Raw genomic sequence first — 25,957 nt, 5'->3', positions numbered from 1 at the left:
ATCTTGTATGCTATTATTTGTTATGCTTATAAGATGTGTATGTGGGTGGGGCCCGTTATGTGAATTTGGGTGGGGCCTGTTATACTCATTGGACGGGGCCCGTTATGCGACTTTGGGCAAGGGGCCATTATATGAGTGCAGGCGGGACCCGTTAGACTCATTGGGCGGGGCCTATTACGTGTTTATTTATGTATGGTATGTGGTATTTTGGGGAACTTAGTAAGCTTTGTGCTTCTAGTTTTCAATTTACGTTTCAAGTACTTCAGGATCGAAAGGGAAGAGCCCGAGATGATTAAAGAGCACAAACCACCTTTTTCTGCATTTTGAGAATTACTTTGATATGTTTTGATGTATTCACATACTTTGATCTTTTTGTGGTGTATGATAATGTTTGGATTAATGTTAAATCAAAAATGAAATTTTTGGGTCTTATTTTTTGGACGTTTCAAAATGATTTGATGAGTCAAAGTACTTCATCTCAAGAATCAGTTTCAAAATTGCAAAAAGTTAAACCCAAGAAAGTTGATGTTTTTCAAGGAATGTTTGAAAAAGAGAAAATCAAAGTTAAATCTTTGCCATTGAATGATTTCATTTCTATGCATAAAACTAACGAAATTGACTTAATCGACAAAATCAAAACCAAAGTGCATAGTTGGATCTTTAGTTTTGCATTGCACACTACTTTTCATGCTAATGTCCAAGGAAAAAAAAGCCTTGGGGACCTAAATCTCTCTGAATGATTGTAGATATTATGTGACGAACAATATGATGAGAATTGGTATATCGATAGTGGGTGCCCATGTCACATGGCTGGTCGTAAGGAGAATCTAAGGGGTTTTAGGAAACTTGTAAATGTTGAAGCAGTGACGTTTGGGAACCACCACAAATGTAAAGTAAAGGGATATGGAAAAGTTATGAATGGGAAATTTACTGTAAACAGGGTCGCTTATGTTGAAGTATTAAAGCATATTCTAATAAGTGTTTCTCAACTCGTTGTTGGAACTAGGAAGCAAATGTTTTTTGATGAAGAAGGAAGTATATCAAACAAGGAAATAAAGGATGTCTTGTTGAAGTCGAAGATGAAGGGAGGTATGTTCACTCTGGACATGAAACCTATCATTGGCATTCCTTCTATTTGTCAAATATTGAAGGCTTCTTCTGACCTCAGTTGGCTTTAACTTCAAAATTTTAAATAAACATGTCTTAAATGATCTTGTTCGAGGTTTGACTGTTTAAATTTTGACAATGATTCCTTGTGTGCAACTTGCGAGCACGGAAAACAACATCATCAAGGTCATCCAATCGTTATTGATTCCAAGATGGTAAAAGCGTTGGAACTTCCACATATCGACTTGTGTGGACCTTCAACTATTGAGTCTCTCAATAAGAAAAAGTACATACTTGTTATTGTAGATGATTTTTCATTATTTAATTGGGTTTTATTTCTTAGATAGAATTCCAAAACAGCTCACGTGATGATCGACTTCATCAAAACCACTGAATTAAGTTTAAAGAAGAAAGTTTTTAGGATTAAAAGTGACAATGGAACCGAATTCATGAGTCATGCTGTGACAACCCAAAATTTCCATTCTGAACAAACCACACCAAGCCAATAGAAGTAGAGCAGTTACAGTGAAAACTCAGATTTCGAGTATAAGTTTGGCGGTTTTCAGGATTTTAGACCTAAGGAGATATTAGGAGAGTGGATGCACTAGGGTTTTGTGCAACACTGTAATTCCAATACTCTAGGATATTAGAGTTCATTCCGAGAATAGAAATATTTTCTACCAAAAATCTCAGGACTATAAATAGAATTCTAAACCAAATTGGTTCATTAGTTGAATTCCAATTAGAGAAAAGCCAAATTCCCTCTCACGGATCTTCGGGTTTTCATCCCAAATAGTGAGTACACTTCTCTAGTTGTGTTTTAATGCTTGTTTTATGATTATTAACATAGATTGTAGGTCAAATACATGAGATCCGGGAGTTTACCGCCCAAGAACGTTCTTGGGGAGTAAACTCCAAAATGAAGCTTTAAGGCCACCTAGTCCCATTTCCTTGTTAGGCAACTAGCTTAGGATGATATGTATGAACATTTAAGACTAGAAATCAATCAAGAACACATAGTTCTAGGAGTTTACGGCCCAAGAGATTCTTGGACCGTAAACACCAATTTCAAGGGCTTAAATGTGCCCTAATTACCCCAAAAGCTTAGGCTTCATTATAGACATGTACACTAATGTGTTTAGAACCTAGAAAACATAAGAAAAGCACATGTGTTGAAGAGTTTACGGCCAAGAGTGGTTCTTGGGCCGTAAACTCCTATTAAGGGGTCAAAGGACACCCTAAATCCTTCCTTAAGCCAAGAGACAATTTGGGCATGTACCTAAATGTGTTATGGACTAGCTAAAACATTTAGAACCCCATGAGTGAGGGAGTTTACGGTCCAAAAGGTTCCAGGGCCGTAAACTCCATAAAATGGTACCAATTAGTGCCATAAACCCTCCTAAAGCCAAGTACTAAAGTCTAGATTTGTTCCTAGAAATGTTTGAGACTTGAAAGCACCATAAAAACCCTCCCAAGGGAGTTTACAGCCGTAAACTCCAAGGGAATGTGGTCTTTGGGCCGTAAACTCCCCAAAGGAGTCAATATGGTGCCCTAAACACTTGTAAAAGCCTTGAAACAATTCCCACTAGAGTTGTAGTAATTCAAAGCTCCATTTAGTGCCTTGGTTGAGAGTTTACGGCCAGGAGTTTACTCCCCTGGGCTGTAAACTCCAATGGATATGGTCATTAGACCTTAAACTCCCATTAGGGGCATTGCACTCCTTTGTTGCAACCCATTAGCCTCCTAGCACTTGACCAAAAGTGTTTTCCTCGCGCTTAAATGTTATTACTTGTATAATTAGTGTTTTAATCACTAATTATTTATATACATATGTTTTCATATGTAATTAGGATCATTGTGTGTGTCTACGTCTTCACTTGACACCAAGCACTTGTCCGATCCTTCCGTACGATAATAGTCCGTTCAATTCCAGTCACTTACTGCAGGTGAGTTCATACCCCTTAACTAATGTTTTAAACTATTTTAAATGTTTTATGGGGGGATACAAGTAGAATCATGCTAGTTATTATATCAATCACATGCGATTAATAAGTAGAATTACGCTAGTTATTATATCAATCACGTGTGATTAATATACAGCATTCAAAAGATTTGGCTACTCATTAGCCGTTTTACCAAACGGTTTCCTTCAAATGATTTTTATAAACATTTTATATGTTTTAAACTACTTATTACACTGTACATCTTACTCTGTACATTACCTTTCAAACTTATTTACAACTGTGTTTCAAACAAATGTTTCCTTATACTCAAAACTGTTTTATCATACTTATGCCTTCAAATTGTTTTATAGATTGACATCAAGTCGATCTTTTCTTAAAATAATATTTCTGTTTCAAATGTCTTACAAAACTTATTTATGCTTTTATTGTATTATAAATTGCATGCCTCTATATGTATAGTTATATAAGAAATGTTTAAAAGACTTAGGAAGGCTATCCACCCTATTTCCTTTTCGCGCTTGAGATGCGGTCTGGTGGGATATCGGTTACTCGTCTGAAGGTCGTTTAAATATTAGTTATATATCATGTGTACATATATAGTAATAAAAGGCCCTTCCAGTTCATCCCATGCCCTTGGGTAGCAAGGGTATACATCCATGACCATACATACCAGATAGATTACTAGTAAACTACCATATGGGTAGTTTAGGAAGATACTAGAACTATTACTAGAACACGATATCATTCAATGAGTCAGTTCATTCATGAGTCAATACTTTCTAGAACATTACAGTAAATTATTATACTTGCTAGGTAGAGAGCACGTACATTATAGATAGAACAGTTCGTTACATTACACTTAAATTAATACGCCAATAGAATTCTGATCCACTATATGGGAGCATGCCTTAATTGTCATGACCCGGGTTGTAGCCAGAGTCTCTTGAATGGAGAGCATGAGTTTGTGTGTGGATCTATACTGGATTGACTATCCTACACCTTACTACTAGCTACAGTAGGATCGACAGGTCTGCAGGTGCCAAACGTCATACCTTATTTTCGACTATACATTGTCGTTGTAACCCGTCTATAGGATGAGTTTGTGTATGGATCTATACTGGATTGACTATCCTACACCTTACTGCTAGCTACAGTAGGACCGGCCGGTCTGCAGGTGCCAAACGTCATACCTTATTTTCGACTATACATTGTCGTTGTAACCCGTCTATAGGATGAGTTTGTGTATGGATCTATACTGGATTGACTATCCTACACCTTACTGCTAGCTACAGTAGGACCGGCCGGTCTGCAGGTGCCGAACGTCATATCTTATTTTCGACTATACGTTGTCGTTGTTACCAATCTATAGTATGGTGCAATTTATCACATAATGCCTTAATATAAATACGGTTTAAGGTAGTTAGTACTGCCGTAGTTCTTATAGCACTACACCATAGTACTAGTTCATTTTCCCATTTCATTCACTTCGTGAACATTCACACGACGCACGGTAATGTAGAGACTATGTTTTGTTAATGATAGTTATACTTGGGAAATTACATACTCTTACACGAAACACACATCCAGACTCTAGATGCCTTGGTAGAAGGCTACATTCAGAACAGTTAGGTCTTGGTAGAAGACACCTTCACGAACTAGTAGGAATCATAGGGATTTCTAGGGTTTTTCAAACACTTACGGTTCATATACACTTTCAAATACTTTCCATACATACACTTACAAATACTTACATGCAAATTAAGACACTAAATACTTATGATCTCACCAGCTTCAAAGCTGATACTCGCTTTCAAAATTATTTGTATCCTCAGGTCATCATAGACAGGTACCGATGCAAGAAGAAAGGAAGATGGAGCTTGTTCAAGACTTATCTTTCATTTTGATTTATGCTTTAGTGTTTATCAAAATTTGACAGAACATATTGTATAATAAATATATTATTAATGCAATGGATGATGTTGTTGCTTGTTTACTACTTTACATTGTTGTTGATATTATACATGACGTCCTCCGCCCCAGAACGTTTCCGCCGTTCTTGGTTTTGGGGTGTGAGATATTGGTATCAGAGCATTATTTATAGTGAATTGAGTATATCAACCCATAAAAGATATACTAACTATATATACATAAGGGATTAAAAATACTCTGACAAAGAGTTTACACTTTAAATAGTAAAATCTTTAAGTAAGTATACATGCTGCATTCATACTAAAATCAGTGTCACTAGGATAGTACAAAAGAATTACGATTGTTGGGCAACACAAGTGGGCTTAGAGACATATGGTCAAAACTGGGAAGATATAGCCTGATCGCGTATATTATCCGAGGGTTGACTAGCATTTGCCTAAGTTTAATTGTGTGGTTGCAACAATGCTAAAATCTTACCAACCCTACCACAATGAGAACAATAGAACATAACATTAAAATTAAAATACTATAGGAGTATTTGTTGTTACTATAAGTACTTATACTTGAGAATTAAAACGGGATCTTCATTAATAAGTTGATAGTTGCTAAGTGGATACACTAAAGCCACATGTAATTAGGATGTTATAGACTTAGAATTTGTGGAAATTTTGCCTTACCCCTATTCTGTGTGAATTTGGAGCTAAGGTCACTTATTCGAAGGTCTATCCTGTTTAGATTACACATAGCTGGTATGCACTTCACAAATAGCGATGTAACTAATGAAGGTTTTCTAAATAATTATCTAGATATTTCGTCTAATAATTATTCTCTTACCCTAAATTCTCGCATAGAAAACATAGCTGGACTCCATCCCCTCGGCAACCAGTATCTTCTGAATGAAGTCATAGCTGGTTGGTTTGGAGAAGAACCAGAGAATGATCATCCTATCCCCTTGAATGATCACCATGATGAAGACCTTTCGTACAATGCTAACTCCGAAACAAAGGTTGAGAACCTACCCCAAGTAGCTTCCTTTCCAATTCTTAACCCTCGTCCGACTTTTCATGGCCCGACCCTGAGTGAGTGGAATGCTTGGAAACATGGAGCCAAGGACAAGATCAGCCCATGCCTTTTAATGGCAACCGAAGCTTTTACGACTTGAGCAATGAGGGCTTAGCAGATATAGTCTTGCCAATCTTGGTCCGCAGAGTGGCCCGAAATGAGATTCAAGGCAGGACAGCCCTAAATCAGATTTCAGAAATAGTCGCCTATGCTAGAATGCATACCCTCCACACCATTCATCTAGAATATGCTCACGAGAGATCAGAGAGAAACCATGAAACCCTGCTGCAAGCACTGGCTGAATCACGAGCCGAAGTCATAGGGCTCCGAGTACGCCAGATAGTGTGCGAAAGACACCTACTTGACATGGAACGTCAATTGGCTGAACTAAGAGTTCACCAGAGGGATGACCGTCGCCAGTAGTAGACGCTTTACTTTATTTCCTTATAAAGAGGAATCGTATTTTTCTGTCTATGCCTGATGTGGCATTTTCTATGAAATTATCTTGTACCGTAAGTACTTTAGTTAGGTCTTTATGTTGTCAGGAATTATCTTCTGTGGATATGATGTAAGACCTTTACAAGGTCATTTTACTGAACCTTTACATCGTGAATATCAAAGATATTGATAGCCGGCTAACTTTTGTGTCATTCTTCATTCAAGTACTCTTATCATACTTTCATTTGGAGTCTATCTGAAACATGCTTTAGTCAAGTCATTTGGACTATAGTAATTAGCTCTGGGGACATTTCCAAGTCTCTTTCAGTGGTTGGATCTTGTTATTCACCAACCCACAATACCTCAGCTCGAACGACAAACGTTTTGAGACCATTCTACGAACATACTTCCATTCCGTACTAGTACTGCATCATAGGGATGTAGGTCAAACCTTCGCGAACATACTTTCATTCTTTTCTAGGATTGCATCATAGGGATGTAGGTCAAACTTTCGAGATCATACTCTTACTCTTTTCAAGAACAATCTAAGTACATCAGGGTCAACCAGAACCGCTAACAAAACCCTTATCTTTCGTGTTACAAAATCATGTCGTCATCCGAAAGCAACTAGTCGAACAGGGAAACCTCCGCTTTCCCTATGGACGCCGCTACCTTTCAAACAGCAGTTACAGCTGCCGTGTTGGCTGCCGTGTTGGCTGCCGTAACCGCAGTCCTTGCGCACCGTAGCGCTATCAGCACAGTCAATACTACTGATGGGAATGAAGTTTCCAATCGCGATATCCATCCAGGAAGTCGCCAAACAGTAACAGTCATAGGCTCGCAAAGCCAGAAAGTAGAGAACAGGAAAGGAAAGTGTCAAGCCTGGGAGGAACACAACAGATCCCAAAAGCTGGCTATACAACAGCAACAAGTGGAAACCCCTGCCGTTCCCGTACCGCGCAGGCCATACGAGGGAAAACTCCCGAAGTGTGATAGGTGTAGTTTCCATCATCATGGGGCTTGCCATGATATGCAGTGTTTCAATTGCCTAAACATAGGGCACCATGTTCGTAATTGTGGAGCACCGGCGCGACCCATCACTCAAGTCCCTTTCCTCGGGACTAACCCTGCACACAAGATTAGTTATAGCGCCGAACGATTTAAGAAGCAATTTTCAAAGTGGAGTAATGAGGAAGGCACTCGTGTCCACATATCATTGGCTAAACACCGAAATCCCGTCACCAAAGCTAGTACTAGCCAGTCATGCCACCAATGCGGTGAAATTGGACACCTCCAGAAGGATTGCCTGATAACGCAAAACTCTGGCGCAGACGGGAAGATTCTCAGGATCACAGCTGCAGGAGAGCCTGCTCCGGAACCACGTTAATGTAATTAAGGCATTTCGTTGTAACAAACTTATAAACTATCTAGAACTGGTGCAACTATAGTCTTACCTTTTGCGAGATCCTGTCTGTATAGGAATTCTCGTGCTGTGTATACTTGTCTTTTGTAGTAATCTTATTCGCAGCAATAGTCTTGTAGTAAATCTAAAGTACTGTAACTATGTTCATGGTTGCACGGTTGTGTTTTGTCTGTAATCGTCTTATATTCGAATCTAATGTCTTTAAGTTTCAGTATGATTCCGACATTATCATACGACTCGATTAAATTTGATCCTCACAAAAACAGCTTCATACGTACACCTCTTTCTTCTAGATCACTTTTCCAGCGAAGCCGTCATATCAGAACACCGTTGTACTCATGCCAGGAGTACCACTTAGTTATTTTCTTTCCAAAGAAATCCCCGAAGTACCACTCGTGCAGTACGTCAAGTTCAATCCAAGGATTCATACGATTGATCTATCACTGAGAATGGTATACATAAGAGTGATATATAATCAAGCTTCTACAGGTTTAGAATTGATGATTCCACTTTAACTTCTTTTTCCCTGATGGGATGTGAGCTTAAAGAAGAATCAGTTATTCAACTACCTTTTCAACGTTAATTATATGCGACTCGTATACCCGAAATTGTGATTGTGAAACCATTTATGAATTCTAATATGAACTTCAGGACGGAGAACTGCTTAAGCCTACGAGAAATCACATCGCCATGTGAACAAACTTAGAACCCAGTACGACTCCCGTAAACAGATCACCCTATAGTTTAACACCTACGGAGATACAAGAACAGTCCGGACAACTTAGCAAACTACACAGAAATAGAATTAGAAGACTAGGTTTCTCACCCTAGAGAACCCCAGTCATATTCTTCCAGAGATCAACGGATTGCATCGTATGTGCCTCGGATTTCGAGGACTCCGTCAAGATTTTTCATTAGAAATCGCTATCTCTGCCTCGCATAGACGAAATGGTTGAGCAAACGCAAGGACAAAATTACTTTCAGAAATGGGCCTAAGATCCGAATATCACCAGTTCGAGTGTTAGGGAAAGATGTCCGGAAGACTATCTCCTGAACTCGATGCGGACACTTCGAGTCTGTAGTGATACCCTGCGGATAGGACCAATACGCCCATAGTTTTCATGAGCTAAATGAATAGGGTTACATCTTTCTTACTAGGATCAATTCGTCATTTCTCCATGTAATGACTTACTTATCTACCCTCGTAGTAAGAAGAAAACCCATGGAAACATTTCCTACAGTGGAACTTTAGCGAAGTTCTCTAAACACGAGTTTTGAAATTGAAGAGTCAAATTTCTATGACACACTGTTAGTAATGTGAGAAATTATGAGCACTCTTTCAATTTGTCAAAACCGCTGAGCATTTATCGACACCAGAGTCGCCGGCAGTCTTTCGCCAAATTCTAGGTCTTACCGACCTTCCGTGTTAGTTCATTCAGAACTCCTCGCAAGCTACAAAAACCCATATGACTTTGACACAGCAAGGGGTGGCCTTTAACTAGGGAGTTACGCAAGAAAAGGAACCTTTGAAATTCCAAGTGAGTGACCAAGTTCTTTAGGATAACTCACTTTGGGAATGGCTTAATACGCTTCGTAAAGCATGGAAAGCTAAATCCAATATAGTTAGGACCTCCGAGATTCTAATCAGAATCGGTCCTGTGCCTCGCACAAACTAGACCTACTCCGCGAACTCAGTAACATACATCCTACTCTTCGCGTCTCGATCATGGAACCATATCTTTCCGTTAGGACTCTTGTAAGTCCACTCGTCGAGATCCTCGCCTTCGTTTTAGAATCGTAGTGACCCTCGACCGAGAGGTCAAGCGGACGAAGAAACGCCGTCGCCCGATAGTGAAGGTTCGTTGGGATTCCAACTGAGAACCCAATTTTATTAGGTGCGCGAGAACCAATCGATTAGGAAGTTTCCTCCTCACGACTCGATCATTCGTGCATACTTCCTTACCTAAATTCTAATTTCGGGACGAAATTCCCTTCAACAGGGGGATGACGTGACAACCCGAAATTTCCATTCTGAACAAACCACACCAAGCCAATAGAAGTAGAGCAGTTACAGTGAAAACTCAGATTTCGAGTATAAGTTTGGCAGTTTTCAGGATTTTACACCTAAAAAGATATTAGGAGAGTGGATGCACTAGGGTTTTGTGCAACACTGTAATTCGAATACTCTAGGATATTAGAGTTCATTCCGAGAATAGAAATATTTTCTGCCAAAAATCTCAGGACTATAAATAGAATTCTGAACCAAATTGGTTCATTAGTTGAATTCCAATTAGAGAAAAGCCAAATTCCCTCTCACGGATCTTCGGGTTTTCATCCCAAATCGTGAGTACACTTCTCTAGTTGTGTTTTAATGCTTGTTTTATACTTATTAACATAGATTGTAGGTCAAATACATGAGATCCGGGAGTTTACCGCCCAAGAACGTTCTTGGGGAGTAAACTCCAAAATCAAGCTTTAAGGCCACCTAGTCCCATTTCCTTGTTAGGCAACTAGCTTAGGATGATATGTATGAACATTTGAGACTAGAAATCAATCAAGAACACATAGTTCTAGGAGTTTACGGCCCAAGAGATTCTTGGACCGTAAACACCAATTTCAAGGGCTTAAATGTGCCCTAATTACCCCAAAAGCTTAGGCTTCATTATAGACATGTACACTAATGTGTTTAGAACCTAGAAAACATAAGAAAAACACATGTGTTGAAGAGTTTACGGCCAAGAGTGGTTCTTGGGCCGTAAACTCCTATTAAGGGGTCAAAGGACACCCTAAATCCTTCCTTAAGCCAAGAGACAATTTGGGCATGTGCCTAAATGTGTTATGGACTAGCTAAAACATTTAGAACCCCATCAGTGAGGGAGTTTACGGCCCAAAAGGTTCCAGGGCCGTAAACTCCATAAAATGGTACCAATTAGTGCCATAAACCCTCCTAAAGCCAAGTACTAAAGTCTAGATTTGTTCCTAGAAATGTTTGAGACTTGAAAGCACCATAAAAACCCTCCCAAGGGAGTTTACTGCCGTAAACTCCAAGGGAATGTGGTCTTTGGGCCGTAAACTCCCCAAAGGAGTCAATATGGTGCCCTAAACACTTGTAAAAGCCTTGAAACAATTCCCACTAGAGTTGTAGTAATTCAAAGCTCCATTTAGTGCCTTGGTTGAGAGTTTACGGCTAGGAGTTTACTCCCCTGGGCTGTAAACTCCAATGGATATGGTCATTAGACCTTAAACTCCCATTAGGGGCATTGCACTCCTTTGTTGCAACCCATTAGCCTCCTAGCACTTGACCAAAAGTGTTTTCCTCGCGCTTAAATGTTATTACTTGTATAATTAGTGTTTTAATCACTAATTATTTATATACATATGTTTTCATATGTAATTAGGATCATTGTGTGTGTCTACGTCTTCACTTGACACCAAGCACTTGTCCGATCCTTCCGTACGATAACAGTCCGTTCAATTCCAGTCACTTACTGCAGGTGAGTTCATACCCCTTAACTAATGTTTTAAACTATTTTAAATGTTTTATGGGGGGATACAAGTAGAATCATGCTAGTTATTATATCAATCACATGCGATTAATAAGTAGAATTACGCTAGTTATTATATCAATCACGTGTGATTAATATACAACATTCAAAAGATTTGGCTACTCATTAGCCGTTTTACCAAACGGTTTCCTTCAAATGATTTTTATAAACATTTTATATGTTTTAAACTACTTATTACACTGTACATCTTACTCTGTACATTACCTTTCAAACTTATTTACAACTGTGTTTCAAACAAATGTTTCCTTATACTCAAAACTGTTTTATCATACTTATGCCTTCAAATTGTTTTATAGATTGACATCAAGTCGATCTTTTCTTAAAATAATATTTTTGTTTCAAATGTCTTACAAAACTTATTTATGCTTTTATTGTATTATAAATTGCATGCCTCTATATGTATAGTTATATAAGAAATGTTTAAAAGACTTAGGAAGGCTATCCACCCTATTTCCTTTTCGCGCTTGAGATGCGGTCTGGTGGGATATCGGTTACTCGTCTGAAGGTCGTTTAAATATTAGTTATATATCATGTGTACATATATAGTAATAAAAGGTCCTTCCAGTTCATCCCATGCCCTTGGGTAGCAAGGGTATACATCCATGACCATACATACCAGATAGATTACTAGTAAACTACCATATGGGTAGTTTAGGAAGATACTAGAACTATTACTAGAACACGATATCATTCAATGAGTCAGTTCATTCATGAGTCAATACTTTCTAGAACATTACAGTAAATTATTATACTTGCTAGGTAGAGAGCACGTACATTACAGATAGAACAGTTCGTTACATTACACTTAAATTAATACGCCAATAGAATTGTGATCCACTATATGGGAGCATGCCTTAATTGTCATGACCCGGGTTGTAGCCAGAGTCTCTTGAATGGAGAGCGTGAGTTTGTGTGTGGATCTATACTGGATTGACTATCCTACACCTTACTACTAGCTACAGTAGGATCGACAGGTCTGCAGGTGCCAAACGTCATACCTTATTTTCGACTATACATTGTCGTTGTAACCCGTCTATAGGATGAGTTTGTGTATGGATCTATACTGGATTGACTATCCTACACCTTACTGCTAGCTACAGTAGGACCGGCCGGTCTGCAGGTGCCGAACGTCATATCTTATTTTTGACTATACGTTGTCGTTGTTACCAATCTATAGTATGGTGCAATTTATCACATAATGCCTTAATATAAATATGGTTTAAGGTAGTTAGTACTGCCGTAGTTCTTATAGCACTACACCATAGTACTAGTTCATTTTCCCATTTCATTCACTTCGTGAACATTCACACGACGCACGGTAATGTAGAGACTATGTTTTGTTAATGATAGTTATACTTGGGAAATTACATACTCTTACACGAAACACACATCTAGACTCTAGATGCCTTGGTAGAAGGCTACATTCGGAACAGTTAGGTCTTGGTAGAAGACACGTTCACGAACTAGTAGGAATCATAGGGATTTCTAGGGTTTTTCAAACACTTATGGTTCATATACACTTTCAAATACTTTCAATACATACACTTACAAATACTTACATGCAAATTAAGACACTAAATACTTATGATCTCACCAGCTTCAAAGCTGATACTCGCTTTCAAAATTACTTGTATCCTCAGGTCATCATAGACAGGTACCGATGCAAGAAGAAAGGAAGATGGAGCTTGTTCAAGACTTATCTTTCATTTTGATTTATGCTTTAGTGTTTATCAAAATTTGACAGAACATATTGTATAATAATTATATTATTAATGCAATGGATGATGTTGTTGCTTGTTTACTACTTTACATTGTTGTTGATATTATACATGACGTCCTCCGCCCCAGAATGTTTCCGCCGTTCTTGGTTTTGGGGTGTGACACATGCTCTCGATTCATTTTGACGAACTTGGGAATAACTCACAATTTTCTGTCTCCTTACACACCACAACAAAAAGTTGTTGTTGAAAGGAGGAACTGCTCGTTATATGAAGCAGACAGATCAATGCTCATATATGCCAATCTACGTCAATATTTTTGGGCAAAGACAGTATCGACAACATCTTTCAGTCAAAATCGGTCTTTTTTTTCATTGAAGATTTAACATCACACCTTATGAAATCATTAACAAAAGGAAACCTAATGTTAAATTTTTCCGTGTTTTTGGTTGCATATTTTTCATCATGAATCTCAAAGATAATCTTTCAAAAATTCAGACAAAAGTTGATGAAGGAATTTTCATGGGATATTCACAAAAATATGTACCATACCGGGTGATAAACAAACGAACACGAATGGTTGAAGAAACATTCAATATCACATTTGATGATTATTATGTTAAGAGAGTTGAACAAACAATTTCAATGAAATCCATTCTCTCTGAAACAAATGAAGACTTTGAGCAAGTGTTTACTTTCTATGTTGATTTTGATTTCATTTTTCGTATATCTGATAGGGCTATTGATGCTGAGGTGAATATCAAAGATAATCAGGTACCATAAGAATCAAAACATTCAGATAATTCAACAATCACTAATGAGAAAAATGATGAATATTCGTCATCGATTCTAGGAGTAAATGTCAAGGAAGGTTAGACTGCGAGACCTACTTGTATCAAGAAGGAGAACTCAACATCTCTACCTCATGTCGAGTGGGAGCTCATCCTATAATACTTGAGTCAAGGGGGAGCTGCTATCTTTGCAATATTGTACTGAGGGGGAGCAACAAACAACAACTCCATTGGTTGATGGGGAGCCAAGTGGCATAAATCATGACAATAATAACGATACTCAAGGTAATGAATATCATGAATTTAATGATAATATTTCCATTGCGGATGAATTGTGTGAAGTTGAAGAAATGTTTGAAGATGCACCTTCGGATTTTGATCCATCATTTCCTCCTATGGAGAAATGGACTTGTGATCATCCTAAAGAAAAATATCTAGGTGATCCTAGTTCTAGTTTTTTAACACGAGCACAACTTCAAGCTAGGAATGAGGTTCTTAATGTTCATTAAGAATATTGCATGTTCAATGTTTATATTTCAAAAACTGAATCGGATACGATTAAGAATGCATTAGAACATCTCGATTGGGTTGTTGCACTGCAACCTGAGTTGGATGAATTCGAGAGAAACAAATTTTGGAGACTAATTCCCAAACCTTAAAATGTTTCAATTGTTGGTTTAAAATGGGTCTTTAAAAATAACATGGATAAAGATGGTAATGTGGTTCGTAATAAAGCTAGATTAGTCATAAAGTCTATCCACTACAAGAGGGAATTGATAACGATGACACCTTTTCCCCTACCACAAGACTCAAGGTTGTATGAATTTTTCTGGCTTATGCAACCCGCAAGAATTTTGATGTCTATCAAATGGATGTAAAGTGCACATTTCTAAATTGTGTACTTGAAGAGACGGTCTATGTTGAGCAGCCACCTGGATTCATAAACTGTAAGTTTCCTGATCATTGTTATATCCTTGAGAAAATAATTTATAGGTTAAAACAAGCACCTCGTGCTTGGTATGCGATGCCAATCAATTTTTTGAAAATTGTTGAATTTAAGCAAGGATCAATTTATCCAACTCTATTTCATAAGAAAGTACTGGATCACCTAGTGCTTGTTCAAATTTATGCCGATGACATAATACTTGGTTCTACTGACCCTTCATTGTCAAAGGAATTTGAAGATCTTATGAATAGTCAATTCGAAATGAGCATGATGGGGAAGATCAATCATTTCTTAGGATTGAGAATTTGTCAAATCAGGGAAGGAATCGTTGTTAATAAAGAAAGCTATACGCGAAAGTTGCTTGAATGTTTTAGAATGATGAATTGCTCAAACACAAAAGTACTCATGGCAGTTGGCACTCGTTTAAGTCCTTCATTGGATAAGCCAGCTGTTGATCTGAAAATATATCAAAGCATGATCGATTCATTATTGTACTTAACTACAAGTTGATTTGATATTATGTTTTCGATTTGTAATTGTGCGAGGTACAAAGTGAATCCCAAGGAACCTCATCTCTCAGCAATTAAGAATATTTTTCGTTATCTTCACTAAACTCTAACTCTTGGATTGTGGTATCCAACGAACACATGATTCTTTATTCAATCGTATTCTGAGGCTAATCTAAGGGGTTGTTAATTGTACCGTAAAAGCTCTAAAGGCAGATATCAATCCTTAGATGAGAATCTTGTGAGTTGGCAGCCGAAAAATTAGACGTCTTTATTGATTTCAACAGTTGAGGCTGAATATATTGATGTTGTTGCATGTACTTCACAAGTTATTTGGATTCAAAGCTAGTTGGATGACTATGAGATAAATATGAAGAAGATACCCTTGTTTTGTGATTCTCAAGGTGAAATTCACATGTCATAATCCAATTCAACATTCCAAGACAAAAACATATTACACTTCGATACCATTTCATCAACCAAAACATATTGCACTTCAATTGAAAACTACTTGATGAAAAGTCATTTTTGAGAATTTTAAATGTATTAGGAATGATGGAAGCTTGTTATGTTCCAATCTATGACTAAATTTTTTTATTTTTGAATTAAGAAATTTTAACAGAAATTCGTTATTGATATGATATCATTCAGAGGTTACTGTTCACATGAAAAATTCGATATTGATCGTTTTCGACGTTTGCTCTGATTCATTCAACGGGTGTTTCCAAATAGCGATTTCAATAGCGATTGGGGAGTTGTGACTACTCACAAGCCTTTGCCGAGTCGGGAGTAATAACTAATGGTGCATCCTGATGACTACTCGTGAGGCATTTATGAGTGGGGAGTAATAACGAATGGTGTATCCTAATGACTACTCGTAAAGAGTTTGCAGGTGGAAGTTGAGTTTTTACCAATTAAGATGGTTTGAAATTTACAAGTGGAAGAGTACTCATTACCAATTGTGATAGTTTGGTGTTTACATGTGTGAATATAAGGATCTGCACAGACATGGTTTGAAAACTTGAACCTTGAGTTAACTTAAAATCAATGTCTTCGTGTAATAAAGATCCAGTCATGTCTGGTAAACTAGTCTTGTCTCAGAATTAAGAGATTGAACAAAGTGCTCAAAAGTTAAAAGAATTAAGTATAAACAAGGTAAAGTAATATAAGAACAAGAAGAATGTTTAGAAAGAATGATTGACATAATAATTCTTGATTGATGTGCTAAAAGATGTATATACCACACTTTAGTATAAGGATGACTACTCCTTGAATAGCTAAGGAGTAACTACAAGACAAACTAACAAAGTAAGTGTGCACTAACTGACATCTAAAGATCAACAGACTAACAAAACCATTTCTGTTGATCTTGTCTCATGTACGATGCTAACAAACAAGAGGAATACAACAAAATAGTACTTGAAACATTAAATGCTCATTACAGACTTTGAAAAATTTTCAGAAAAAAGATGTATCTCGGACTTGTCTTCTTCTTCGGAATAGACTATAACTTGGAACTCATCATCTAGTACTCTTCCACACTTCAGATTGCACAAGGATCACTTTTCATGTTCTATCGATCTATTGCTAAGCGACTTTTGCAACCATTCAATCAATCACTTTGGTTCATCAAACACAAACACGTAGGCACTCTGGAGCCAACTTTGACTTCAATGTACCATCGGAGATGCTCAATGAATTTCTTCTTTATGTGTTCGGAGGAATCACTCTTGGCTGCATTTGTAATGAATTTTGAAAGAACCTTGGTTGGAACGAGGTGTTTGTCCATAACTCTGAAAATTTCTTTTTGACTTGACTTTTTCTTGCAATAGATGTAGCCAAGTTCAAGTTGTTTGATTGGACCTTTAGCAAATATTTGAGCTTCATGTAGTTTGGTAGTGATCTTGTCCAAAAAGTTTTCAGTTCCGAAGAGATGAGTGAACTCCACATCGGATTGAAAAAATTCAATGATATAGTCCTTGAGAAAGAAGATAGCAGATTTGTACGCTCTAATGCTCGATTCGTTTGTTTGAAAATCTTATAGGTGAGCCACTATGATGAGAATGTCATTTGGATTTATTGAAGGAAAGTCTTTGTCGGTGATAATGATGGTGGATTCCTTGTTTTGAGATATGAAGTACTTGTACAGAAGACAATCAAGATCAAACTTGCTTTGGACCTTTCTACCATGATCAGTTATCTTGGTGATTCGCTTTCGAGACCACAGTTCCTTTTGTGGACGTGCGTTGGTAGAATAAAAATTTCTCAATCTCTCTCACTCGGTTTCGATGATAATTTGAGAATCATTTGATGGAGACAAGGGTGTGAACTTAATGTAATATTTTCAATGTGGAGAGATTGGTTGGTTCAGTTAATCAGCATCTTGAGTTGAAAGACTGAAATACATGAAGGGAAAAAAGTGTATATCATGAAGGATCCCTTTTCGGAAGAGAAGAAAAATGACCAACATCGGATTAGGGTTATATTTGAGAGCTTGAATCCAAATGTTTTCTTATAATACTTGCTGTAATTGTTCCTTTGAATAGCCCTCATATTTTTTGGATGAATTTATTGGGCTGTCAGAATCAGAGATTTTTCATTTGCCTTTGTCTGATAATGGGTCAAATTGGGATGACAGAGGATATGATTTTTTGTCCAGACTCAGTAATGAATAGCTCAGATGGAGGAGGAGCCAAGGAATCTTCAGGAATCTCATCTAGTTTTATGATTTGAGAACCTTCATCAATTTGGTCAATCTTTGGAGGAGGAGTCGGAGGAAGCATTGATTGAGAGGCTCGAAAGGAATCAATTGTTAGCATTGTTTTGACCTTCTCCGTGTCTCATCTTCTTTTGAATGCTTCTAATAAGGTTGATAGCCAGGAAACCGAGGACCGTTTCAATCTCTCCACTTCCGAAATAGTTTTGACAGGTGGTTCCTTGATAGCTTGAAGGCCGAGAATCACATCTTTCACACCATCAACTTAATCATCTTCATCTTTAGAGACATCTAACTCCATTAGTTATTTTTCAAAGTCTTCATATCGGAGAGTAAAATTCGAGAAAGGTTTCCATTGCATTTTCCATTATGGAATTCCCTGATGTTCTCCCCCTCTTGCATGGGAAGGCCCTGCTTCTGATGCAAGCAATTGATTAGATTTAAGCTCGGAAAGCGCTCAAACACACACTGAAAACTCAGGTTGATTTTCTTGGAGACCAAATCATAGGCTTCTGTAATTGGAGCCTGAGCTTTGATGTGTTTAAAGGCCTCGTCAAGAATAAGGAGCATTTATTCATATTTGTAGTTCAGGATGTCCAAATGATGTTGAGTTGCACGAATGACCTTGATGAGTACTTCTTGCATGACCAAGTTCATGGAGTCTTTGTGGAAAATTTCTTCCTCCAATCTCTGAATCTATTTTTCATGTCGGATGTGAGTTTGCTTGATCAGAGTGTTCGAGTTAGAAAGCATGTCGTTATGAACTTTGAGATGTGATGATCCATGTTTTCCTTGTAGCGTGCTTCGACATCTTCAAGAGTGCGATTAAGGTGAAGTGATATAAGTTGATCCAATTGATTTTCCCGATCAAGTTCGGATGGAGCATTATCTTTGATCTCAGAAAGCGATTTGAGAAACATGTCAAGTTTTGACTTAAGGCCTGCCATGTCCTTGGTGCCCTTATCAATCTTGGAGTTTGCTGTAGCAACATTATCTTGGAGTTCCAGCAATGCAAATGGATTTGCAATGTTTTTCTCGGAGGATCCAGTATCTAAGGTGGAACGTTCAGATTTATGATCACCATCTTTGCTTTCTCATCATCGTGTGAAGTTTCTTGATAGGATAAACTTGATGATCTTTTGGTGTGTTTTTTGGATGAGGAACAATATCATTGTGCATAGGTTAAGCGCATTTTCGTTGGAAGCTTGCGAGGATGAAGTGAGTCTGAAATGGAAATGAGATTTGGAGGAGGAAGGCTTCTGAAAAATGTTAAGCGATGTACAAATAGGAAGAAGATAAACAGACGTATTGTCATCTTCAAATAGGATTTCTTCCGAGGCATCATCATTGTTGCAAGGAGCAAAAAATCTTCATCATTCACAACCTTTGGAGGTGGATCATTAGAGATATTGGTTGGTTCTTGAACATCTCCTATAATATCATCATTGACTTGAGGATAATCTTTCACTAGGATGTCTGGAATACGAACTTTGGAACTCTGTATCATCTTGACTGCATCAATAAAAGATTGAAGTTCCTCGTTTGATGGATACACGAAGGGGATGCGACTACCGATTGCATGTTGGCACATGGAGATGAGTGTGTATTCAACCTATTCTCTAGAGAGATTTGGATGCAACGTGTGAACCCTATCAACAAAATACGACCAATTCTTGTCAAAAACACCCGATCATCCTTTACCTGAGCTAGATATCAAACCGGTTGTGGCTTTCAAAATAGGAGATACTGTTTTGTTTCAAAAAGCTTCGAACCAATGGCAGGGGCCACTGATTGTGCTTGTGAAGAAGAGAAAGGAAAGTTCAAATTGACATGTGAGTGTATTTAAGGGAGCTCCAAGGGACTTTGTTTAATACCAACACCACCTTTTTTAGAAGGAGGGGTAGATTATGTGTACACTCCCCGTGTGTGTGTGCAAGTGGTTTTGAAACACTGAATGATACTTCGGAAGAGTGGCTAGGAGGGGTTGGATGAGACCCAGAGTCAGGTTGGAATGTCGATTTGTGAATCCTTTTGAGAGGATGCACTGACTTTGGATCTTTTTTTTGGCTCTAACTTTTGAATGTGATGCCTTTCGATTGGTAATTTGTTTCATGTGTCCTTCACAAGTGGGTTACATTTAATGCACTGCCCAAAAGGGCTGCATTTAATGCATATCCCAAAAGAGCATCCTATGTGACAGTTGGTAACCAAAGGATTAGACGTTTGTTTGTTCTATTTGGGAAACCATCGATTTAGTTCAGAAATTAAGTATTTATTGGAACATGAGTCGAAGACGTGGTTATTGAGAATTAAGAGGATAGTCATTAAAGAAATTTATGTTAAGATAATCATGAGAAAACATTTCCGAATTAAAAACTTAAATGATAACCTTAAAATAAATTTATTGAAGAGAGTCTCAGAATATTCAGATTCCGAGATGGAATGCCATAAGATGCTTTGGAAAGAAGTGAAACTCATCATTGGTACATACTATAGATTTGGAGATGGAACAATCTCTAAATGAATATCCGAGGTAATAATACATGAAGATCTTAGAGGAATAAAATAGAATTTGAAATTCTGAGAACTAAAGGAACAAAGATCAGAGAGGTATAAGTGACGAAATCACATTACCATGTGGGATTTGAATTCCAAGGTGTACTTCATAGCATAACATTCTGAGGAAAAGCGTTCAAGGTGTCCGATGTGACTATATCGAATGAAACTTCAGGAAAGGCAGTATTATGTGAATCTTAAGACTAGAAGGAAATGTTAGACAAAAAAAGACATATAATGATCGTTTATTTTCCGAGAAGAAACAATTACGAGGAAGAAAAGTTTTATTTCATAATTATTTGACTTTCTAATGTTTCCATTAGAGAGTACAAACTTCTTGGAAGAATTGAGGATCTAGCATCATCATTCCCATTTTGTTTAAAAACCCATTGAATTTGGTTTTGTCTAAGTCCTTAGTAAATACATCAGCAATTTCATCGTCAGATGAAACAAAGATGAGCTCAATGGTACCTTTTAGAACATGATCTTTAATAAAATGGTATCGAATATCAATGTGCTTGGTCATGGAGTACTGAATTGGATTGTGAGACATCGCAATTGCACTTTGATAATCATAATAGATTGGAATTTGTTGAAATCGATAACCATAGTATGAAAGCTGAGATTTCATCCATAGAACTTGCGAGGTACAGCTTGCAGCAACAATGTATTCTGCTTCGGCTGTTGTAAGAGCAATGCAGTTCTGTTTCTTGCATGACCAGTTAACTAATCTTCCACCCAAAAATTGACAACCACCAGATGTACTTTTTCTGTCAAGTTGAAGTCCTCCATAATTTGAGTTGGAATAGGTTTGAAGAAGGAAACTTTCATTTGAAGGATACCCAATTTTGAGGTTCTTTGTTCCTTTAAGATAATAGAATATTTGCTTAACTACCAATGAATGAAACATCTTCGGATTAACCTGGAATCTCGCACACAGACATGTTGAGAACATGATGTCAGAACGACTTGTAGTGAAGTAACATAGCAATCCAATCATTCCCTTACACTTATTTTCATCTACGACAACACCTGATGGGTCCGAGAAGATTTTTTGTCCGAAACCCATTGGAACTTTTGCCGAGGCACAAGTGTCCATAGAATATTTCTTTAGAAGTTTGGAAGTATTGTTTTTCTTGATGAATGAAGATTCATTTGTTGGTCTGTTTGACTTGCAATCTGAGGAAGAAGCTTAATTCATGATTCATACTCATTTGGAATCGACTAACCATCAGTTTTGAAAAATCTACAACCATTGTTGGATCAGTTGACCCAAAAATGATATCGTCAACATAGATTTGTACTAGCATGATATGTTTCCTGTTTTCTATTCAGAATAACGTGGGATCAGGAACTCCTCTTTGAAAATTAAAATGCTTCATAAAATCAGTGGGAGTGTCGTACCAGGCGTGTGGATCTTGCTTGAGGCTATAAACAACTTTTTGGAGTTTGTAGTAGTAGTTTGGATATGACAGATTTACAAACCTAGGAGGATGTTGATGATACACTTCACTATCAATTTCGCTATTGATAAAATCACTTTTGGCATCCATTTGGTAACTTTAAAGCCTTTGTGAGCAGCAAAAGCAAGGAAGAGTCAGATAGCTTCAAGACGAGCTACAGGAGAAAAGGTCTCGTCGTAGTCAAGTCCTTCGATCTGATTAGATCCTTTAGCCACTAATCCTGCTTTGTCTCGGATAATCACTATAGCATCATCGTGTTTGTTGCAGAAGACCCATCTCGTACCAACAATAGGGTGATTCTAAGGAGGAGGGGCAAGAGTCCACACTTGATTTTTGTCAAAATCTGCTAGCTCTTCATACATGGATGTAATACAATCGGAGTGTTATAAGGCTTATTTGATAGATTTTGGTTCAACCATTGAAATGGGTATCGAGAAGTCACACTCATTTTGAATGTTAGTAGCAGAGCGAGTTTGAACTCCAACATTGATATTTCCAATGACTTGATTTGGAGGATGATATGTGTCCATATATGCAATCTCGGAAGTTCTTATGCAACAAATGATCCGACATCAATAATGGGTTTATGTTGCTCCCCTTGAACAATTTCAATTTGAGTATGATGCTCCCCCTAAAATTCTAAACTGGATATGTCAACATCGTCATCGTTCGGAAAGTCAAAGAAGTTGACATCATCTTCATTGTTGTTCGGAATAGGATCGATTTTAGCAAATTGATCTGATGTGTCATGAAATCCATCAACATTTGATTAGAGGGTTGGATTGCTATTCTCCCCTTCAATCTAAGAAGGTTGAAATTCGTCAGAATCAAGTGGATGAAAGGTTATGGTCGAACCAGAAACATTTTAAGAAACCGAAATGGTGGTTGAGGACGGTCTAGATCAAGATTCAGAATAAAAGGCAGTTTATAGACAATTTGAGGATTCGGAGACCCTAGAGGTGGAGCATCAGACTCCAAGATGTGGGTTGTAACATGAGTGAGACTAGAGTTCCGAACAAAATTATCATCAAAAGTGATATCAAAACTTTCTTCGATTACACGAGTTCTATGATTCAGAACTCTGTAAGCTTTGGATTTGCTTGGGTATCCCAGAAATATGGCTTCATCGGACTTTGGTTGAAACTTCGTGAGTTGATCATGATTGTTTTTGACAAAGCACCTACATCTAAAAATGTGTAATAATGAGATACTCGACTTTCGACTATTTGTTGCTTCATAGGGTGTCATGTTGAGATGATGATTAATGATGCTTCAATTTTGAGTGAAGCAGGCTGTAGAGACGGCTTCAGCCCAAAGATAGAGAGAAAGGTTTGCAAAATTTAACATCGATCGAGCGAATTCAACATGAGTAAGATTTCTTCTTTCAACAACACCATTTTACTGAGGAGTATATGGAGCTAAAAATTGTGATTGATGCCTTTGTCAGTGAGGAACTTCTCAATTGTGACATTTGTGAATTCGTAGCCATTGTCACTTCGGATTCTCCGAACTGGAAGTTTGACCAGAACTCCAATGCCTTTGATGAAATTTATGAGTTCGCAGGTGGTTTCTGATTTTAGCCTTATAAAGAAAACCCATATGAACCTGGTGTAGTCATCAATAATCACAAGAATGTACGTTTTATGATGTAAAATTTTTACTGCAAACAGTCCACAATGATCAATATGAAGAAGTTCAAGTGGTTCCGAAATGGAATTTTCAATTAGATGTAAAATTTCTACTGCAAACACAAAGATGATCATTTTCAAATTTAAGGAGAGGTAGAATTTAGACGATTTCACTAGATACCAGATCATTCATGTTTTGGAAATTAAGATAACCAAGCCTCCGATACCACAACCAACTGACATGAAGAGCAGCTTTTGATAGAAGACAAAGTTGTGCCTTTCCGATGATTATGTTGGTGTCCACAAGATACATGCTTTAATGAGATTAGACTTGTTGATACATTCTTTTCGATCTTCTTGATGGGTTTTAGCCATAAGAACATCCTATGTGCTCATGCAAACCCTAATGCTTGGATCTAGGTTTCTCTATTGTACATGCAATTCATCCAAGACTTTAAACCCTAGTTCTAGCATACAATTAATCATATTAACATGTGAAAGGGTTTTTAGATCTTACCTTGATTGTTATGAAGCAATAACAATCTCAAATCCTCCTTGTAATGACTTTAGAAAGCTTAGAGTCACAAATGTCACTCCTCTAATGGTTCACAAACATCAAGAGCAAGAGGATGAAGAATAAGGAGAGACGAGGCTGCCCAAAACGTGTGGAAACCTTAAGGAACTAGTTCACCACGTTTTTGTGTCTCAAGGGTCCTTTAAATAGTGAGGCTATTAGGGTTATCAAACAAGGAAACCCTAATTTGGATGCTTAGGCCCTAAGCAACCCATGGACTCCCTCTTTAGAGGCCTAGGACGATTTCTAATGGGTTTCCCCATAGAATTTGTCCACCCCTCTAATATGGAGTCCATTAGCTCAATATTCAACTATCACACAATTGACAGTTCTAGCCCCTTAAGTTTAATTAATGTCTTTTAACCACAAACTTAATTCTTATTAATTATTTGACTAATATTAATTAAACAATATGATTTCTCCTTTAATATATTATTCTCATAATATATTAATAAATCATAATTAATCCTTTCTCTCGATAATTCATCCTATCAAGTTGCTTTGGTGAAGGCAACCCAAAAGGACCATGCAACATCGGGTCAAGTACATACCAAAATAGTTATGGACTTAGAAACTAATCCAACAGTCTCCCACTTGGATAAGTCTAATAACTATTCTTCGTATGACTTCAGATCCTGATATGTAATCGTAGCTTTCCAAAGCCGCTGTCAACTCTGATCTTATCAGGTACACGTGTCCTTTAGATAAGGGATCATATATTCCTCCATTCTAGATATCGTATATATATAAGACATGAATTCTAATCATTCTCTCTATACTATTTCCCGACTTCCGATTTATGACGACTGACAACAGACTATAATTGATCACATCAAATTAGTCCCGACTCGGCCAAGCGCTTAGGTGCCATCACTAAATCATCGAGGGGCCCAAAGATATCGCTTTTATCCTACTTTGGATAAAAGGAACGGATAAAATTTGACTCAATGCTCGCTTGCACTCACTTACCGAATTACACACAACAATATGTTTTATAACACCAAGTTACTGGTGCGTTTACATATTATCAATGTGAAACCGACTCGCAAGACACAACTCACACATCCCGGTTTCAAGAATATAAGATGTTATCGTCTCACCAGTCACTCGTGAAGTGATCCAAGTGAGCGTGGGTTTAATCCAATGCTCAAATCATATTCATAAGCACTCATGAACGTTGCAGCAAACAATTGCTTATGTCTAATACACTTTAGACAATCCACACAGCAATTCACGATAGTCTTCATTCGTACCTACTTCCAACATATGAACGACTGTGGCCCGTTCGAATAATTTGACTATTCTGAACCAATTAAATTATTCAGGAAGTCAAAACATGCAAAGTGAAACACAAGAATAATACTAATCCTATATGGCCTCAAACCTTTGAGTATAAATAAAACACCTTTTATTTATCACCATATCGATTACTCATTATTTGTTGTTTCGGGTAATCAACTTATTACTTGAATTATTACTACACTTGTCCCATCCTCTTAGCATGCACACAATGTTTACCTACGGTTCTTACTTTGTGAAATAGATCAAATGAACACATTTCCAATCATAC

The 25,957-nt window shown here is 37.5% G+C and overlaps 1 protein-coding gene across 1 annotated transcript; it reads left to right on the top strand.

The window, feature by feature from the left end:
* The first annotated feature begins 413 nt into the window (after positions 1 to 413).
* LOC111895607 (uncharacterized) lies at positions 414 to 1,178 on the top strand. Its single transcript, XM_023891688.1, has 2 exons — positions 414 to 644; positions 747 to 1,178. The coding sequence occupies exons 1-2, from the start codon at positions 414 to 416 to the stop codon at positions 1,176 to 1,178; spliced, it is 663 nt and encodes a 220-aa protein (XP_023747456.1).
* The last annotated feature ends 24,779 nt before the right edge of the window (positions 1,179 to 25,957 follow it).

This window comes from Lactuca sativa, chromosome 7 (genome assembly GCF_002870075.4).
Source record: "Lactuca sativa cultivar Salinas chromosome 7, Lsat_Salinas_v11, whole genome shotgun sequence".
Classification (NCBI taxonomy): domain Eukaryota; kingdom Viridiplantae; phylum Streptophyta; class Magnoliopsida; order Asterales; family Asteraceae; genus Lactuca; species Lactuca sativa.
This window is presented reverse-complemented; position numbering and strand designations above follow the sequence as displayed.

What these genes read in the sequence shown, in the direction of transcription:
- LOC111895607 (XM_023891688.1), top strand. Translation starts at nt 414, where the DNA reads ATGAAATTTTTGGGTCTTATTTTTTGGACGTTTCAAAATGATTTGATG. An exon ending in TCGACAAAATCAAAACCAAA is followed by an intron (nt 645 to 746) that starts GTGCATAGTTGG and finishes GAATGATTGTAG; the next exon opens with ATATTATGTGACGAACAATA.